This window comes from Macrotis lagotis, chromosome 3 (assembly GCF_037893015.1).
Source record: "Macrotis lagotis isolate mMagLag1 chromosome 3, bilby.v1.9.chrom.fasta, whole genome shotgun sequence".
NCBI lineage: Eukaryota > Metazoa > Chordata > Mammalia > Peramelemorphia > Peramelidae > Macrotis > Macrotis lagotis.
The window spans coordinates 193757289-193778172 of NC_133660.1; the positions used below are offsets into that span (position 1 = coordinate 193757289).

Below are 20884 nucleotides of genomic sequence, written 5' to 3' on the forward strand. Positions count from 1 at the left end.
ACTGATAATAATATCATTGCATGTCAACTAGGCATCTCAGAGATGAACTTGGAGTAAGGAAGTCCTCAGTTCAAATCTGACCTCAGACTCTTACTAGCTGTGTGGCTCTAGGTAACTCATTTAACTTCTATTTGCCTCAGTTTTCTCATCTGTAAAATAGAAATAATAATGGCAATCTTCTGGGGTTATTGTGAGGATCAAATGAGATAATATTGTAAAGCACTCATAATACTGGCACTTACTGAGTCCTATACAATATTGGCTATTATTATTATTATTATTAATAAACTGTTGTGCCCACCTTAAAGTATGAGATATACATATATATATATATATATATATATATATATATATATATATATATATATATATGCTAGCCATTATCCAGTCTATCACTTTAAGCAAAGTGCTTTTTCTCACCACAGCCCTAAAAGGTAGATAATAATTATTTTATTGATGATGAAGGTAAGGATCTGAGAGGTTAAATGATTACCTGATAGTTACCATCAGAACCAAGATTTGAACTAGAGTTTCTGATTCCTTCAACTTTTTGTTTGGTTGGTTTTTAAACTGCTCTGACTCTGATTCAATTGGCATATACCTTAAGCTTCTTGCCTTCCTAGTTTCTGATTCTGATTTTTGCATGATTTTTCAATCCTTGCCTGTTGAAAGAGACAAAGAACAATGCTATTTCTGATCTTGAATACCTTCTCTGCCTTTCAGCTTTTGCCTTATTTTTCCTGATGCTAGCTCTTCATCTAGAACTATGATCCACTAATCCTTATATCTATTGTATATGAAGGTTTCGTTGTTGTTAATGTTGTTATTATTAATATTGTTGTTGACCTTAGTATTATAAAATCAGGCAATTTCACTTTTACTGATAATGAATACAAAACAGAGAAAGGATATGTCATTGACCCTAGGGTCACCCATTATGATTTTTTGGAACAAATAATTTCTTAACTAATAATCCGTCTGCTGATTTGCATTGCCCTTGGAGAGAGAAAGACTTGGGGACAATCTAAAGGAGTCAACAAAATGTCTTACAATTCTTGTTTTAAGTCCTATCAAAACAAAGAGTCTCTTTAAACCCGTTTATTCTTCTTCTAGTTTTCGAGAGGATTTCTATTACAATGACACAGATGGCTACTTCATTCTTGGAGGGAGCAGGTATGCCCCTGGATTTGAAGGATTCTTTGGTCCCATGAAATACTATCGTCTCAGGGTTATGGAGACTGAACAGGTAGGTATAGAGGCTAAATGACAAATTCATGGTCATTTACGAGTAATGTAACACAGGAACATGTAATGCAATATAAACAAGGGATTTACTGAAGACAAATTGAGTAATAATTCTGTAATCAAGCATGATTAATTTTGAGGGTTTCAGCAAGTGTGATAATGGATTTCTGTCAAGATTTGGTTCATTTAATACTCATAAAATGGAAATAATTTGCTTTCTGTGTTTTAATAACTACTAGCTTAATGATGGAGAATGCTTTTATCAGAATGTTGCATAGTCACTGATTAAACTAATGAAAAGAGTCTAAGTTGTTCAGTCTTTGTGAGGTATCATTTAAGGCATCAGAAAAAGATGCTTTAGCAAGGGAAATTCTTTATAGAGTAAGTTCCTTTAAAAAAAACTGCAGGTAACTTCTGACTTGGGAATTTTTTAAAAGTTTATTTGTAAGGCAATTGTTTAGAGTTTGAAATATATATTTCCATAGAGAAAATGTTTATATGGATATCTATAGGAGTATATATGTAAATATATTCAGAAACACATATACTACACATATAAATATACATATATATACACATATATAATGATTAGGTTCTCAAACCACACAGGAAATCCTAACTCACAATGTGCCTGAAATACAATATAATATTCGTAGTCCTATGGTGCCATATGTAATAATATTTCACATCATTTTACAATTTCAGATGCTAAGAATATCTCATCCCTTATAATAATTTGCGAGTAGAATCATATGAAATGCTTCTCTACTCACTGTCACTTTCCAGGCAGTGTGAACAAGCTCTAAGCTCTTCTCTATTCTCAAGAGTTGTAACTCTAGCTGATTAGCTGTTGAGAGGGATGGGAAATGAGTTTGGAAGATGAGCTGCTGGGAAAATCTGTAGTCATCCCTATGGACACTTTTCATTTTTTATTTTTCTTAAAATTAAAAAGATTATAAAACCAGTAAAGAGAAACATCATGGCATCCTGAGGAAAATGGCCTAATGTAAAAAGTGACTTGGAGTCAGGAAGACCTCAGTTCAAGTTGTAGGACCATGGCAAGTCATTTAATCTTTGAGTGCCCTAGGCAGCAACATAAAACTAAAAAGATATAGACATATTGCTGATCTGCATTCACAGAGGGAATTGTCATACTGGAATTTGATTTCACACCAGCAAAATTTCTAATTTGAACTATCAGCAAAAAAAAATCAAATAAATGTAAAAATGAACAGAATCATAGTAAAACCATTAAAATTATCCTGTACATTTTAACAAAATAGAGTCAAACAAATCAAATATATCTAATCTGTGTCACATTCAAAATTCATCCATACTTCTATTACTTATTTGCTTTCTTTTTTCTCCTGTTTATAGTCATTTTCTATATATGCTATTTTGGTTCTACTGCTCACTTTACATTTCTCATTATGAGCTTTTCCATATTCCCTGATAGCTTCAGATTTATCTTTTTTTATGATGCTATAATATTCTATTGCATTAATATACCATCATTTATTTAGCCATTTTTCAATTCAAATACAGAAGTTGTTTCCAGATTTTTTTTTTTTGCTATAACAAATAAAGCAGATATATTTGTATAGGGGGGATCTTTTTGTCCTTTTCATGAAATCTAGATCAAAGGATAAGATGAGTTTTGTAACCTAACTTATGATATGTTGTCCAGGCCACTTTTTACCTCTGTTTATTTCCTACTTTTGCATAGGCCTCAGAGATCATATATTCCTTTTTATTACCTATTACTCTTATCCATACTTTCTAGTCATCCCTGATCACTGTAGAACAGAACAAAATCTCACAGCTTTTCCCTTATGCCAATGCAGTTGTCCCCTTTGAGGTTTTCCTAAGGTTTTCCTTGTTTCTCACTCACTCACTCACCTAGTTATCCATACATTGTGCCCCCTTTTCCCTTTTCTTACCTTGTACATCTAATCAAATGTGAAATCTTATTGATTCTACATATGTAATTTCTCTCTAATCTAGCTCCTCATTTCTGCCACCATCCTGGTATATGCCTTTATTACCACTTATTTGGAGTGTTTTGATAGATCCCTATTAATTGCCCTGCTTTTATTTTCTTCTTCTCTTCAATCCATCTTGTATCACTACCACATTAGTCTTTTTTTATGCATATATGTCTTGTCACTTTTCTGCCCAAAACCAGTGAATGCCTCTCTTTTGTCTTACTAAAGAAAGCCCAGACTCTTTACCTTGGCATTCATGGTTCTCCACAATATGGCACCAATCTCCATTCCAACTTTACAAATCAATCATTCAACATGCATTTATTAAGAGCTTAGTATTTGGGGCAGCTGGGTGGCACAGTGGCTAGAGCACTGGCTCTGGAGTTAGGAGGACCTGAGTTCAAATTTGGCCTCAGACACTTAATAATTCATCTAGTTGTGTGGCCTTGGGCAAGTCACTTAACCCCATTACCTTGCAAAAACAACAAAAAAGGAGCTTATTATTTGTCAATCATTGTGCTCACACTATTCTTCACCATTGATTGTATGCTTTAGTCAGATCAGATAACTCATCATTCCCTGTATATATTTGTGCTTTCCCACCATGCTTCACTTATCCTCTTCTCTGTGTCATCTGCCCTTCTCCTTTTTCCCCTACCAACTTATGCTGAAAATTTACTGTTATTATTCAAATAACCTTTCATAAGAATTTCTTGATTTCTCCTGGTCAGCCATGATTTTTCCTTCCTTGATTCTCCTATAGAACTTTTGTATTTTTATTTTATTTTATATTCTTTTTATGTCCTTTTCTTTCTATTTTTCCCAGCATCTAGAACAGGAATTTCTGTGTGATCATTTTGCATGTAGAAAGTGTTTACTAAATGTTTGATGAATTAAATTGAACTATTAGAAAGGACAGAAAAAAAGATGTAGGTTTTTAAAAAAAGGTTCTTTCCTGTCCTTCCCTCTCCTCTTTTTCTTTTTCACTTAAGTCTTTTAAAGAAGACAAAAGTGCACTTAGATGATAATTAATGAGAATTCTTTGAATATACATAGAAACAAAGTAGTACCTATTTATGTTTCAGAGGACCAATGCAACCTAAGGGTTGCAGTATTAGTTGACTTAGCATTGCCCCCGCCCCTTCACTCAACTCCAACTCACATGCATGTCATGGCATCATGTCCCTGATGTCATGGTTTTCTTTGAAAATGAAGGACACAGAGGAAGACCTGTTTTCTCCCAGAAGCTGTTATCTTAGATTTCCTATCTTTCCTTTTCTACCATACTCATTGCTTCAGTGAGCATTTCATCATAGAACCTGGGTTGATCTGAGTCTAAATCTGGGACTTGGGAAGTAACATTTGGGGGAGAGGAGTCGTCTGGGATCAAGGCTAAATACTTGTGGTAGGCTAAATACTTGTAGTGTGAATGGAGTGGCAGCTCAGTAGATGAGAATTGGGAACTGAAGCCAGGTCTTGGGAGGAAAGGGAAGAAATGAGCAATATGGGATCTGTAGCAGTGAGGATGGTAGAAAGGGAAGGAAAGGAAATGCCCGATAATAGTTGCTGGAAATAGGTCTTCCTATGTCCTTCATTTTCAGAGAATATTAGGGAGGTGATGCCAAAACATGCATGTGAATTAGATTTGAGTGAGGGGGTTCTGTACAAAGTCACAGACTCACTTTCTTCTCTAGGACCATCTGGGTCCAGTGGCCAGATATGAATTAGGATGACTTAAGATAACCCAGTCCAGGGCATCATTTGTCTATAAGATTTGTCAAGTATCTTGTTTACCAAATAAAGCCCAGACTCTTTACCATCACATTCAAGGCTCTCTGTCAGAAAGTTAGGTGTAATTTGGAGAATTTCTGCATAAAAAGGCACAATAGATGGGTTTGGGAATAACATACAGATTATCAGAGTGCCTTATCCAGAAGTCATCTGAACAGTCAGTGTGTTTTTAAATTTTGGCATTACAAGGGGCGGCTAGGTGTCACAGTGAATAGAGCATTGGCCTTGGAGTCAGGAGTACCTGGGTTCAAATCTGACCTCAGACACTTAATAATTACTTAGCCATGTGGCCTTGGGCAAGCCACTTAACCCCATTGCCTTGAAAAATCCAAAATAAATGAATAAATAAACAAACAAACAAATAAATAAATAAATTTGGCATTGCAGGAATTAGCTGTCATATGTAATAGGGCCTGTGTAACATTATAATGTCCTATTAGGAAATGCTGCATGAACTGGTCCAAACACATATGTGTGTATGTGTGTGTATTCATAGATATAGATAGATAGATAGATAGATAGATAGATAGATAGATAGATAGATATGTATCTTGTATATGTACAAGGTATAGCAGATAAGAGTGCTGGACTTGGAGTCTGGAAGTCTGAGTTCAAATCCTAACTCTGGTATAAATTAATTTATGTCCCTGGGCAAATTTCTGAATCTCTCTGACCCCCAGTTTCCTTATGTGTAATAATAATAATGATGACGATTTGTAGCACACTTTATTTAAGGTTTGCAGAGAGCTTTACATATTATCTCATTTAAAACTGTGAGATAGATGATGTTCTTACCAAGCCCCATTTTATATATGAGGAAACTGAGGCTAAAGGAGGCTCAGTGACTTGTCCTCTGTCACACAGCTAGCTAATAGACACCTGAGACTAGGTTTGGCTTCAAGTCTTGACTCCACGAACCTGGCCTCTCTCCACTGTACTACCTATGGTTGCTTAAGTATCAAATGAGATAATGTGCATCAAGACTTCTGCAAACTTGAAAGTAGCATATAATATTAATTATTATTACTATGCTTACCTTAATTTTTTTCCTAATGGGATCCCTGGCTACTGTTGCCTTACCTCACTGTGACTTTCTCTAGTTCCAGGAAGGAAAGCAAGTAACCTTTTGTCTGTATTAGCTAACTTTTGATAGGAAAGTCTCCTTTTTTTAATGCTTCTTTTAATTAATTAATTAGTTAATTAGTAATAATTAAGTCTGTAAAGGGGGTAGCTGGCACCCTAAAAGTCAAAACCAAAATGGGAGAAAAATAAGGTGGGAGAAAGCTAAGGCTGAGAGAAGAAAAAGAAAAAAGACAGTGACCTTGACTTTGCAAAGTAGGCAGTATTCTGAAAAACTCAAGTAGAAGGTGCATGTTCAGAAGAGGTGCTTGAGACAATCAGATGGGCTCTTTGGGATCTTTTGGGCCTGAAGGCATTGGCACTCAGTCTTTGGATTTGCTTTTCTCTAGATCTTCAATCCTCTCCTCAAAAAACAACTTGCTGATCAGATTGAGTTATACTATGAAAAATGTGCTGAGATTAAAGAAATCATGTCTTTGTATGTAAACAGCATACAGCAAGATGATGACAATCCAAGAATGTGTAAGTATCCAGTGCTAGGGCACTATTACATACTCTGGTGCTGTTTTCCATATTGAACTTCAAAGTGAACTCAAGCTGGACCCCTTTTAAGAGTTGCAACAATGACTGGATGTAAGTTTTAAAAAAATCAGTTTCTAAAAATCTGGAGTTGAGTACTTAGCAAGACTGCAAAGAAATATCAAAAAAGTAAATGCAAAGAGGACCATAAAACCGTCCCATGGTTTTAACTGCATGAAAGTTCAGTCCAGAGATAGAGGTTAAAATTATTATATTGTTTTATTCACAAACAGAAAATAATTTAGAAAATAAGAATTATTTGGAGAAAAAATCAGTAGATGGTTTTTCCTTCATTAATGCATTTTTAACCCAAGACTATTAAGATTTGTGTATTATTTGCCTTCACAAATGCTATATAATGAGTTTGTTGTTATGGGGTTTTGCTTTTTTTTTAAATCCTTGAAATTGAATTCTTCTTGAAGAAATTTGAGATCTTTAATAAAAAGATTTCAAATTACAAATTCCAATGAAATTGTACACAACTATGTGGCAAGAAATTTACTTCAGTATATTCACTAGATCATAGTCATCATCTTCCCCTCCTCCAGACTTCTCTATTTCTTTTTGAGAGGATCATTCTTTTATTTAACTAGGGTTGTATTGTAAGTCATTTCCAGATCTTTCCCCTATCTCAAACAGCTATATCCAGTCAGTTGATGAATCTTATCTAGTCTGCTTCCATATCTCCCACAATCATTTCTCTCCCCTCTTGTGGTCACCAGGCCCCTGTCATCTCTTGCCTGGACTATTGCAACAGCCTCCTGTTTGAACACATAACTTCCTGTTCTTTCACTTCTGAAATCAATCCTCCACAGATCCCAACATAATCTTCTTAAAGCACAATCTGATTACATCATCCCAGCTAAAGAAAGTACAAAGACTATTGATGACCTCAAGGATAAAATACAAACTTGGTAGATAGATCCCAAGGTTCCAGCAAGTTCTCCCAGATTCACCATACATTACTCCCTTCTCTGTTCCAAATGAATTGGCTTACTTGCTGTTATATCCTGCTTTTTTGCCCATGCATTGGCTGTGCCTCCTGCCTAGAATATTGTCCCTTTGTACCTTTACAAGAAGGTTTTGCTTCCTTCATAGCTTAACTCATCTTACATTCAAAGGGAAGCCATCCTTCAATTCCTCAAATTTGCTAACATCCTCTTTATCCTCCCTATATTATCATGTATCTACTTTTCCGATGACTATACAAATATATATATAAATATCCATATATTATGCCAATATATATTCACCTATATACTGTATTATACAAATATATATACCTATATATATTATATTGTACATTATATATCATACTAATAGATATATATCAATAATATATACCTAGTTATTACTATACATATATTTGTGTATGTGTGTCTATATATATATAATATATATTTTATATATATATATATATATATATATATATATATATATATATATATATATTTATATTACCACTGTCTCCCACATCTTCTATAGAATATTTACTCCCTGAGGACAGGTATGTACTGGTTTTCATTTTGCCTTTGTATTTCCAGTGTCTTCTGTTTTTGCCTTCTATTTTGTAAGAGTTTCATAAATACTTTGGGGATTGAATTGAATGGAAATGAATTGAATTAGACTAGATTGGATCGCATTGGATTGGATTGAATTGAATTGGATTATCAATCGGCCCTCTGGTATTCTAACTGGAGGCTGAGAGCTCACTAACTACTTCCAGTACCATAGGACTCCTTGTCTGATGCAGTGATGCTAGAATTAGTCACATGCATTTCTTCTGGAACAGGAAATTCCTAAGGGATATTTGCTGTTAGCTGCAGCAAATTACATATTCATTCCTGCCCACACAGCTCCCTATATACCCTGTAGCTGAACTCCTCAATTGCCATTCGATTGAGGGGCAAATTTTGCACATATGCCAGTCAAATGAGTTTTGCATCAAATGTTCCAAGTTGGAGATCAGAGATGGGTTATATGAGTGTGAAAAGGCAATGCTTTTGGAAATCCAATTCAGGAATAAGTTATATGGATCCCAAACTGCTGCTCTCACAACAAAATAAGCCAAAAATATGATACTGTCAAAAGAGGAGAAAATGAATATAGGGGAGCTGAGATATCTTAAAACAGATAGAAATGTGTGTGTGGGGGGGTTTCAAATATAATTTTCGGGGATGTATTCTGTCAGTCAGTCCCTCACTTTGTCATCTAATCGGCTTGATGTAGAGACTTCTCAGAGGGGGGTAGTGACAACATAAGATTTCTGTGACTAACTCCCTCTGAGGATTTTGCCTTCCTCAAGCTCCCCTTGCTTTGCTCTTCAGACAAGGCTGCCAATGAGAACTGAACAGATATTTACCTCCTTGGTCCTAGAGGGGACCAGCTGTTCATTTTGCAAAACCAGTTATAGAGTCATCAGTAGTCTGGATCATTTCCCCTGACTTGGCTACAAAGAGGTGATCCAGTGACAAAGGGCACCCTTTCCAATTCCTTTTTTTCCCAAATAGTGAAGCACCAACATTTTACATGAATTCATACTCCTTTCTAACTCTAACTTCCAGTTCTTGGATTTTATTTCAAGTTTGTTTTGGCAGGGAAGAAAAGATTAGTATGATTAAAAAAGCAATTGACTTGGGGCCAGAAGACCAGTTTTAAGTGCCAGCTCTGCAATTTATATGCTCTGTGACCTTGGGCAAGTTGCTCAACCTCTCTGAGCTTCAATTTCCTCTAATAAAAGTTTGTTCCTACTCCACTGCTATCACTAGGTTATTGTGGGGATCAGTTAGATAATGAATGCCATCACATATCATTTCCCCACAAATACTGTTTTAAAGTAAGCTATTATTATAACTGCTTGTGTTTCTGTAGGTAACCACAAGAACTACTATTTAGACCTTATTGCTAAGTATGGAAGATTGTCAACATGCCGTGCCTTTCCTTGGGGAAAAGAACTGAAGGACCGATACCTAAATTTGTTCCAGGTTTTACAGGAAAAGGATTCATCAAATGGTAATTGAATCTTTGTCTTGGCTTTTTTTGAAACTGGTTTGGAAAGCTCCTATTTTGAGGTATTTCAGCTTGTTCTCTTTGCTGGCTTGTGTTTCTAAGAGTTTCCTTTAACTAGAGTGTCCTAGAGTGTATATTCAGAGTTAAATTCTGTCCACGTATACAAATAGCTCTCAGTAAATCTTGGAGTGATGCTGTGTGTGTGTGTGTGTGTGTATGTGTGTGTGTGTGTAAGTAAATCCATGGCTCAAAACTGGACCCTAAATTTAGAAAGCACCTAGATTTAATTTAAATCATCCCCAACCGAGAAATAAAAATGCTTTCCACAGGCTGTAATCATCTCCTTAGTTATCCAAAGACTTGATTTTATGTATTAAGTAGATAACTTTAACTAAGAATTAAAGAGATTTGGTAGTCATAGAACATCTAGAAGGTTGAAGAAACAGGCTAAGAGAAGAGTAAGGAAATGCATGTAAGTTTTTATCAATTCAAGAAGCATTAAAGTACAGTGAGAAAGAGTGTAGGGTTCAACCACTTAGAACTCCCATCATCTTGGGCAAACCACTTACTTTCTCTGACATCAATAGACCAGTCTATAAAATGAGGAGGTTTAGACTAGTTGACCGCTGAGGTCCCTTCTAGTTCTAAGTCTGTGATCTTTTGAAATTTTTGGACTGTCCTGATGTAGGAGTAGGAGTAACATTTTTCTGTGTGTTTCCTGAGGCCAAAACTAGGTGGATATTAATGGCTGACATGTTTCACATATAAGAAAGGATTTCCTAATGAGCAAAAGTATCCAAAAGTATAATGGAATGCCTTATGACACTGTGGACTCCTGTCGCTGGAAGATGGGTTTTCACTAGGACAGATGGGTATCCATCTGTTGGAAATCTTAAAGAAGGAAAACAGTTCTGCATTGGGTGGGGCACTGGACTAGATGGACTACAGTTCCTTCCAATTCTAAGGTTCTATAATAATTACATTTCTGACCATATTTAAATAAGATTAAAGTACTTACAAAAGGTTCAAAAAGAAATCAGTATTAGCTTCCACTGTTTCAAAAATCTTAAAATCTTTTTTTTTAAAAAAACCCAGCAAGTGATACTAATTGGCATCCTTTCATGTTTCATTTTCCAGTTCAGTAAGACTTCTTTTCATCTAAATTTAAATTTTTACCCAAGTGTCAGGAGCTCTGACATCATCATTATTTTGTTAGTGCCTTAGGTCTGGCAACTAAAGATGAGAGTAAACTGGAATTTTTGACTCCTTTAAGAGAGTCTTATGTGAACATCAAAAATAGATAACATCCGCTACCCTACTCCTAAGAGCCCTGTGCATTGGGTATGTTCCAATGGAGCCCTTTACCATCCCAGGCTTGCATCCTTCAGAGTGAGAGGATATGGAGAAACTGGGACTTGTCATTTCTCTTACCCCTCAGGCCTCTTCTGGCATCAGCTCAGCTTCAATCCATGCTAAGGAGCAGCCCACTATGTGATTCTGTAAAAACTAGATCTCCCGTTTCTCCTCCCACAGACACACACAGACCTATATTCCTTCTTAGTCATTCCCCTAGGGCAGAAGAGCCAGCCAAATGAGAATCACCAGTTGGGGGGGCTATACTGCCAACAGCCCCTCCTCCTCCCAGCTGCAGTTGTTCTCCCTCTCCTTTCCAAAAAAGAAGATGAAACCTTCTTTGGAGACAAGTCATACTTTACCTGGGACATTTAATTGGCTAGAGCTGGAGTCCTCATATTATTAGCACAGCAAGAGAGGTTGGCATACCTGAGATATGCTTAGTTATGTAACCAGAAAGAATAAATGGCGTGTAAATCTTATTTTATAGTTTCTAATAAATAAGTTTGGGGTTTAAAGTATCTTTACCCTGGTTTCCTGTGGAAAGAAGAGAAATCAAATTGGTGTGACGGGTATGCCTGCTCCCTCCCTTCCTTCTGACCTCAATCTGTCCTAAGTACCTAGCAGCTTCTGGATCTCACTAGGTAAAATTGATCATTGCCTGACCGGAGTTGACAAGAGATTGGGTGGGGGTAGTTTTGGTAATCCTTTCCTTGTTTGGAATTCATCTCCTTCATGTCAGTAGCTTCCATTAACACCATTCTATTTACATAGGTTTGCTTGTTTTAAAGTCAGTCCATAGGTATTTATTGTTTACACTGGTTCAGGCACGATAAGGAAAGGTAAAACATTCTCTTTTCTGAGGAACTCACATCTTAATGAGGAAGACAAATTGAATAAGTAAATATATATATACAAGATACATGCAGTTTCCATCCAATTACCAACATTGGATATGATGAAAGTATTTGAAAATCCTGTCAGATGTGTAATGTTTGGAACTACTCATTTTAGTCATTGAAGGAGGAAAGAGGAATAATAGGTTTTCAAAAGAATCTAGTCAGGGACAATTGGGTGGCTCAGTGAATAGAGTGCCAACCCTGGAATCATGAGGACCTGAGTTCAAATTTAGTTGCAGATAAGTAATAATTGCCTAGTTGTGTGACCTTGGGCAAGTCACTTAATCCCATTGCCTTAAATAAATCAAGTATTTAAAAAAGAATCTAATCCGAGTGGATCATACTTTATCAATTCAGTAAATATTTGTTAAGAGCCTGCTATGTGCGGGCACTCTGTTAAGCACCAAAGATGAAATTAAGGGGGGAAAAAATGATACTTCTTCCCTCAAGGAGCTTATAGTCTAATGGAGGATAACACACAGGAAACTAGAAAGCTGGGGGTGGGAGGGGAGGACATCAGAGGGGACAAACTCAGATGGAAAGGGGAACTTTAGCTGAAAAGTCCAAATCTTGTCCTCTGTAAAGAAAAACTATAGGAGGAATTTAATGTTCCAGTCTCCAGTCCTTCAATCGGACTTTTATATAGAGGGATAAAACAAAAGCTTAACTTGTGACATGAGGGATTTGGGCTAGACTGACATAAAGTTGGAATTACTGAATTGATTGCCACAGAAATTTGTGAAGTCATTTCTAAGGGCAGTGCTATGGGCAAAGAAGGATAGAAGTCACAAAGAGGTAAACTTAGATTTGGGTAAGTATTTTTTCATCACAGCTACCTTAAAGTAGAATGGGATGATGGTTGTCCCCTCATGGTTTCCCCATGATGTTAAATTAAATTAAATTAAATTAAAATGTTCAAGTAAATTAAAACATGGATTGTTAGCCATGTTTCGAGGCAGGTTCTTGTTCAGGCAGGGGTTGGGCTAGATGACTTCTGAAGTCTCTTCCTACTAAGAGATTCTCTGTAGTCTTTAAAACTTGTTAGGCACAGCCTGTGATTTTATGATTATGTATGTATGTATGTATATGTCTAAATATAGATAGCTATCTAGATGTAAATGTGCATGTAAGTATTTAAAGACCTCTATGCATGTACATATACGTATGTGTTCAATCAACATTTATTAGCCTTTGTAAAGCACTGGGGATACAAAAAGAGGCAAAAGCCAGACCCTGTTCTCAAGGTGCTTACAAGCTAACCAGGGAGACAACTTGCAAGCTATGTACAGGATAAATGGGAAACAATTTAAAGAGAGAAGGTACTAGAATTAAGTCAGAAAATAGTCATAAAATCTTAGGCTCTATTATCTAAAGGCAAAATTTTTGTATTCAAATACATACACCTATATAATCTTAGCAGCACTGAATTGTGATTAGAATTCAGGGTTCAAGTCCTATCTCTAATACACAGAACTTGGAACTTGGGCAAGTCACTTAACCTTATAAAGTTCCAGGCAACTCTAAATTTATAAGTTGTAGAGAGGGTCCCAACCTACATTGATAGAGAAAGTCTCTTCTTCCCAGAGAAATCCTGGGTCCAGATGTTATGCTGTATCTTTACAATCTGTTCATTTACAATTGTATCTTCATCACCAATATCTAAGATTGAGGAGGAAATATCATTTGACTTAATTTTAAGTAAGTCAGACATGTCCTTGAAATGGATAGATAAGAAGAGTCACGGAATTTGGCAAGTAGGCTTCAATTTTATTTATTTGTTTGTTTGTTTTGGTTTGTTTGCTGTTGTTCACCCACATCTGACTCTTATAACTCTGAGGACCATACTGTCCATGAGGTTTTCTTGGTAGGAGTGGTTTACCATTTCCTTAAAAAATAAATAAATAAATGAATAAATAATAAAGATGGAAGCCTACTTGCCAAATTCCGTGACTCTTCTTATCTATCTATTTCAAGGGCATGTCTGACTTACTTAAAATTAAGTCAAATGATATTGTGCCCAAAGTCACACAACTAGTGTCTGAGACAGATTTGAACTCAGTTCTTCCTAACTTTAGAGCCAGTGATCTAGCTACTGAGCTGTCTAGCTGCCTCTAACAATTTCAAACCCAGCTCTCATGAACCACCTAACTGCAAGCAGAGGCAAACAGAGGTTAAGTGACTTGCCCAGTGATATATTCATTGAGCCATCCAGTTGCTTCTAACAGCCTCCTAATTGTACCAGAATGCAGAATTTCTTGCCCCTCAAGAAAGGGCCCTCACTTCAAGGTCAGGCTGCTATGATTGTTCAGCTAGAAGTCCAGTTCCTTATCAGGTCCCGGAGCCCCAGTAAAATGCTTCCCTTCAAAAATGCCTCATCAGCATTTAGATTTTGTTCAAAGTGAACCTTCTCTAATGGTGTTTCAATTTAAATGCTCATAAATGTGGGTTCCATAATTACAGGAAAAGTGGCATAGACCTCTTCGACTTATTTCCTTTTCTCTCTTGGCTTGTGGCCTTTGCATGGATTTAAAATTTAGGAGTGTAGTTTAGAAGCACCATAAAACTTTGCATATGCCTGTCATGCCAGGAAATGAAGCATAGGGCTAGTCAGATTAGATCAGGGCAAGGAGTCCTGCTGAGGCCAGAGAAGTCCATCACATTGCAGAGGTTTAATCAAGCAAAGGGGTCAAGCTAAGACAAATATGTGCTGGGTCCAGCCTGGTAGAGTCCAGCACTTGGGGGGATAGGTGTCAATGAAGGTCGTTCAGATGGCCATCAGTGGTACAAGTCAGAAACGTTGTGACTTCTGATCCTAAGGCAGAGGTTGCTTTCTTTACCCCCGTCCTTTATTATACTTTCTATGGGCTATAAGGGTCTTTTGACCCCTCCTTATTTGATGTTTCTGGGGTGTCTTGGTGTTCAAGGAGGACTAGTACCTCTGGTGTGAGGGTTTGCCAAACCCCTTTCAGGGTTGCTCATCTACTTTTGATGTCCATCTGTCACTCAACTCTGACCTATGACTCCAAGAAGCTGTAGCATGCAAAGAGGGCTGTAAATTGTCTCAGTAGATGGGCTAAACCAGCTTGAGGATAAGTGATGGACCACAAACTATAAGTGAGTTAGATGGAGTGTCTTCCCCAAGGATGTGAAGGTTTCCCCTGATGGAATAGATGAATGAGGATAATTTGTTCCAACAGCCATGAAGGTGCCTGAAGCTGTGGGGCACATAGAACTTGGTCAGATATTAAAGGTTATCTACTGCAATTGAGGCCATCTTCCATCCTGACTTTTGTCTTGCTAGTGGACTTCAATGATTCCAGAAGAAAGAGTGAAGCTGATGACCTTGTTCACCTAAAAATGACTTATCTATCACTATCCCAATGTCACTATCACCCAATATCACCCAATATCACTGTCCCAATATCACTAGCTAAAAAAAAAATGTTTTTGCAAGGCAATGGGGTTAAGTGACTTGCCCAAGTTCACACAGCTAAGTAAGTATTTAGTGTCTGAAGACAGATGTCATTGGTCATAGAGTACTGACCCCAGAGGCAGGAGGACCTGAGTTCAAATCTATCTTCAGACACTAAATACTTACTTAGCTGTGTGAACTTGGGCAAGTCACTTAACCCCATTGCCTTGCAAAAAATTTTTTTTAATTTTAAAAAATGAAGGAACAACAACAACAATTTATTGTTTTTGGAATGGTCTCAGAGACCTTCAGATCTTTTCTGGGCAGAGACAAAGATAGAGAGAACTTAACCTTCAGCAAAACAGCCAGCTTTTTCCTATGTAAGGACATTCATTCCTTAGAGCCTTTTCAATTGTTTGGATGCTTCTTCTTGGAGAATATGCATAATCCATAACAATCTTGGAAACTGCCAACTCTTGGCTGATTCACAGGGTGATAGTAAAACCATTTACTAAGTTTTCATAGACCAATGGTCATTAGCTACACTGGAATACAGATGGCAAATCCTTTTCAACTCCTTTAATTTCCTAATTAATGTTTAATTTTGTCCAGCAGACTCATATGTATACATAATCCTTTCAGTTGAACGTTAAATGATATTTCTGCTTTCACTTCCTTTAAAATAAAAGAACAAAAATCATTTGCATTATTTGCAATGTACTTTTGGAAACTTGAAGTGAAAACAACTTTCCTCTTTATGTTTCCTTTGCTCTGACACACACAATGAATTTGGTTTCCTGTTCCGGAATTCTGTCTCTGATTCAGTCTCTGCAGTTCTGTGATCTTGAGGCTAGGACCTAATTCTTCTTTTGCTCCTCTTCAAATGGAGAAAATGTCCATGACCTCTCTGGTGAGATAATTCCTGGTGAGCAGGAAGACACCTGTGATGTTAGGCTACTCTGCCACTGTTAAGGGTTAATTCATGGTGACAGGGGATTTTGTTATCTTGGCTTCTGATGCTGTAGGAGAAAGAACATGGATCCTTTTTGGTTCCTTCCCTACCCTATTAATCTCCCTAAATGAGGCATGTTTTTTAGTTACAGCCCAGTTAGAGAAAGTGCATATGTTAAACCAGATGGACAAAATTAACAGTTTCATTAAATTGATTTTAAAATTGTCACTTTCACGATGACACCAAAGCAATCATGGTGTTGGTTTTGTGCCATGATTGGAAATTCAGACTTCAAAGAATGTGTGAAACTAGCAGTTTTGTCTTGGAATTAAAATTTTCAAATTGCCTTCCCTCTCACTGCTGAATGCTTAGTTCTTTCACAGCAAAGACTGATTCATGCATTCATTTAAGTTCAGAATTTTAATTATTTAAAAGAAATTCAAAAAAAAAATTCTTTTAACAAACAGATGACTTCCAAGTCTATAAGATTTCTAGACCTAGCAGCTCAAGACTTATGAGTAATTTCCCCTTCAGGCCCTTGTTCCCTGTCACCTCCTAACTACTAGAGCACCAGTGCTAATAATTTCTGGCGTTACAAGCTAGGGGCCATTGGAGTTGGACATTTTTATGAAGTTTATTCACCTTCACAGAATCATAGAATTTGAGAATTATAAGTCTAACTCATATATGAAGGCATCCCCATTATAAAATATTCACTGAGTGGTTGTTCAGACTCTGCTTACAGACTTATCACCTCTCAAAGGAACCAGTGCCTTCATTGTTTGGAAGCTTTTCCTGATACCAAACCTAAAATGGTATTTGCACTTTCCTCCTCTTCTCCTGGTTCTTCCTTCTGGAGTCAGCAGAACTCATTATTCACATGACTGTCCTCCAATTCCCCCCGGGCCTTCTCTTCTTTAGGCTCAATAGACACCAAAATTGGAGTCCCTGGGGATTCAGGTCAAATGAATCATCTTATTCAAATTTTTGGCCAAACAGGAGAAATATGAACAAATAACATCTTAATGTTTAAAAATACTTTTGTGAAAATACCCAGGGAGGCACCTGAGAAGAATACATATTTAAAAGTAAATCTATGAATAAGTTTGAATAGGATTTATTTTTAAGACTTCACTTGAGTGGTGTAATTTCTATTGAATAGAAAGAAGAGATAGATTTGTTGGGTTAAAATGAGATTCTTAATTGCAGGATATTCCAATAGAACTGTGACCTCACTGAGGTAGATATTCCTGCAGTGATAGAAATTGCAGCCTAATCATACCACCCCTTCCAGGGTGACTTTTGACAATATGTTCCTACAAATTCAACATAAGCAGTGTGTACAATGTTCTAGGAGGTCTTTTTCCTGATATGATAAGAATACCGGTGGGGCAAGGGGCTTTCTGTTTACCATCCCTTGTTCTCTCTACATGACTAATAAATCCTTCATATTATAGATTTTCCTAAAAACATTCTTCATTTTTATCTTCATTATTTCTCAATTTCTGTGGGTTACAATCTAGTCACTCCCCACCCTACCCTGCTCCTGACAATTATAATAACCCTTGAATTGAATTGTGCATGACCAAAGTCTAGATCCATGTCCCAAAACATTTTGTGATTTGGATTCACTCTCTCATTTCCTGAAGACTTAATTCATGATGGTAGCTGACAGCTTAAAAGGGAATAGAGCTTATAAGTAAAAGCCAGGACTAGCATATTTTTCTCCCCATTTCAAGTAGCAAAGTAGAGCCAAACACTCCCACTGTCCATAACTCTTGAATTTCCCTTAGACTGTGAGGAAAGGGATATGCCAGTGGCTTTAAGACCATAACCAACCTCTGGTTTTAACCACATCTTTTGTGCTCATCTCCCAAAATGACTTTTCCTATTTTCTGTATTGATTCCTCAGTAGTTGAGCAGAAAATCTAAAATAAAAATCATTAAAAAAAATTTTTTGACTCTATAAGAAAATCCCTATTGAATAACACAGTTTTTAAAGCAAATAAGAAAAAGCTAAACTAGTTGAAAATATCTCTTTAAAAGTGGATCATCTGTGTAGCCTCATACCCTACAGGAGACTTTTATAATATCCAGGGCCTGTCTTGCACACAGTAGGCTCTCAATAAATATAGGAATGAATGAATAATAAAGAATAGACCAGAGAATTAGGAGATGGTGATAACGGGAATGGCTGTACCATAAAACCCTCAAGTTTTGCTTAAGTGCTAATAAATTTAGAGGTTCATAGGAAGCCTTTGTAAGATGATATATAGCTTAAGGAATCTAAATAATCAGTTCCTGGCTCACAGCAATATTTTTAAAGAAAACTATATACTTATGTCTTTTATATGGCAACCCCTGGGAAGAAATTGGAGGTAAAAGGTGACAAGAAAGCATCCAGTTCAAAGAGTGGGGTGGGGCAAGAGAACTGGGGGACTTCCACAACTTCAGAAAAACCAAGGAAATAATTAGTGGAAAAATATACCTTAAGAAAATCTAATAGAAGCCACCTCTCCAAGAGTTTCAATGGTCCTGATTTGATAGTGAGTCACACTGAATAAATTGCTCTCTAGGGGGGATCTTTTCAGCTATATATGGCAAATCAGTTCTCCTGGGGCACTAGGCAGTCATTTAAAGCCAGAAGAAGTCATTTGCAAAGTGACGTTGTAGCATCCCAGAAGAGTTTAATTTACCTCCCTTGAGGGTGGTTTACCTTGATTCACTGTAGGATCAGTCATAACAATAACTCAGGTAATTTAATTGGCTTTCTCCCCCCCCCCCCCTTCCAGAATCCTGACCATCTGATGGTAATTAATTTTGTGTATCCTGAATTATGTTATTTCCAGTGCCAGGAAGCCAAAATGATTCAGTGCTAGAAGTTGGTGGGAGGATATTTGAGAAGGCTGTAAAGAGACTCTCCGGCATTGACGGTCTACATCAAATTAGCTCCATTATTCCCTCCCTGATGGATTCCAGCTGCTGTGGATACCATAAAGCATCCTACTTCCTTGCAGTCTTTTATGAAACTGGACTAAATGTGCCTATAGATCACCTACAGGTAGAGTATTTCATGGATTTTGCTAGTATCCATAACCCTCTTTACATTTTTTTTTCCTTAGCAGTAATTTTAAAAAATTGTTGAAGAGGTTGGGAAGGTAGAGTGGTTGATGTTCATCTTGGTTGGTAGAACTGGCCATTTCTAACTCCCCAGGGTGCTCTGGAGCTCTTTAGGTAGAAGAGAAATAGCCAATGAATGAGGTAATGCCAGGATGCTGAGGCCACTGCCTGAACATTTGACTAAAAGAGAAAGTGATATCTCTTCTGGAAATGCAGCCTTAGACAAAGTGCTGGTTTTCATCATCCAGAGAAACTTATTACAGTGTACAACAACTCCTTGAGCATTTGGGAGCAGATTATTTTTTTGAAGAAAATTTTGACTCCTTCCCCCTAAAAACCCAGTTTTGATAAATGCTCGACTTTGATTACTTTAGCCTCTTTTATCCTCCTGCCTGATTCTTTACCTAAGGGAAATAATTTGGACTAATGGTTAAAAGCATTGCCACAGCTGCCCCTCCCCAACCTTGCCCTAGAAAATGAATGACCATGCCAGAGAAGGTTTAAAAACAAACTGAGCAAATTTATGATGCAGTTTAATATAACATTTTGTATTCACTTTTCATAAACACTATAAAATGTTGTCTGATCTGCATATTGTTTTCTGAGTTCCATCTTTTGTTGATTATCCTTGATCCCTGGATTACCGCAGAGTGCAGACAACTGGGAGTTGCTTTCCTGATTGTGCAAAGACATTGCCACTTCCTTTCAGTGCATTGTTGGTGGTCTTTGTAAGGTTTGTTTGGAGTTCCATCCCTAATGTTGTGGAGAATTCTAGGGTGAAGCTCCAGTAAAGGGAGCATCACCTTCTAGAGTCAGGAACCTGGGATCTAGCTCAGAGTGCACTACAGGCCGATGAGGTGACTTGTGAAGCAAGTCATTTTAGCCTTTTTTACAGGATCTGACTTCAGATTCTGGCCCTGATAACATGCCATCGTTGTGACATAGGGCAGTGGAAGAAGTTAACTAACAGGGCTTAGGCTAGATGTTTCCCATTCCTTCCAGATCTAAGCGTCTGGGATTCTATGATCTAGAACTTTTCAGTTATATAAAGGGATCGTGCCTGTTCTCCATTTTCATTGAAGAACAAAAGGATTCCTAACTCCTCTGATTCTGTTTCCTCTGATATGTAACCTCTCCTGATCTTTCACTGGGTTTAATTAACAGTTATTTCATATATACTTATTTGTACATCTTTTTTTTCTTACCGATTATAAGCTTGAGGGCAAAATGTTTTATTTTTATCTTAGTAACCCCAGCATCTAGAGTCAGTCCATCACATAGTAGTGCTTAATAAATTTTTGGTGATTGATCTGTAAATGGGTGGATAAAAATACCTGCATTTTCTTTTTAATGAGGATAAAATGAAGTACTTTGCAAGATCTGATATATTCTTTCACATAGAAGAACCTCCTTATTATAATGAGGATGTCATGAAACACTGAAGTTCATCCTTTGTCTT

The 20884-nt window shown here is 36.9% G+C and overlaps 1 protein-coding gene across 2 annotated transcripts in view; it reads left to right on the plus strand.

The window, feature by feature from the left end:
• Positions 1-20884, plus strand: part of SEL1L3 (SEL1L family member 3) — a 132018-nt gene that overhangs the window by 46327 nt on the left and 64807 nt on the right. For both annotated transcript variants that reach the window (XM_074229674.1, XM_074229675.1), the window contains 4 exons: positions 1114-1246; positions 6491-6623; positions 9552-9692; positions 19155-19366. In XM_074229674.1, the coding sequence (XP_074085775.1) occupies positions 1114-1246; positions 6491-6623; positions 9552-9692; positions 19155-19366 (619 nt within the window). The remainder of the gene's footprint in view (positions 1-1113; positions 1247-6490; positions 6624-9551; positions 9693-19154; positions 19367-20884) is intronic.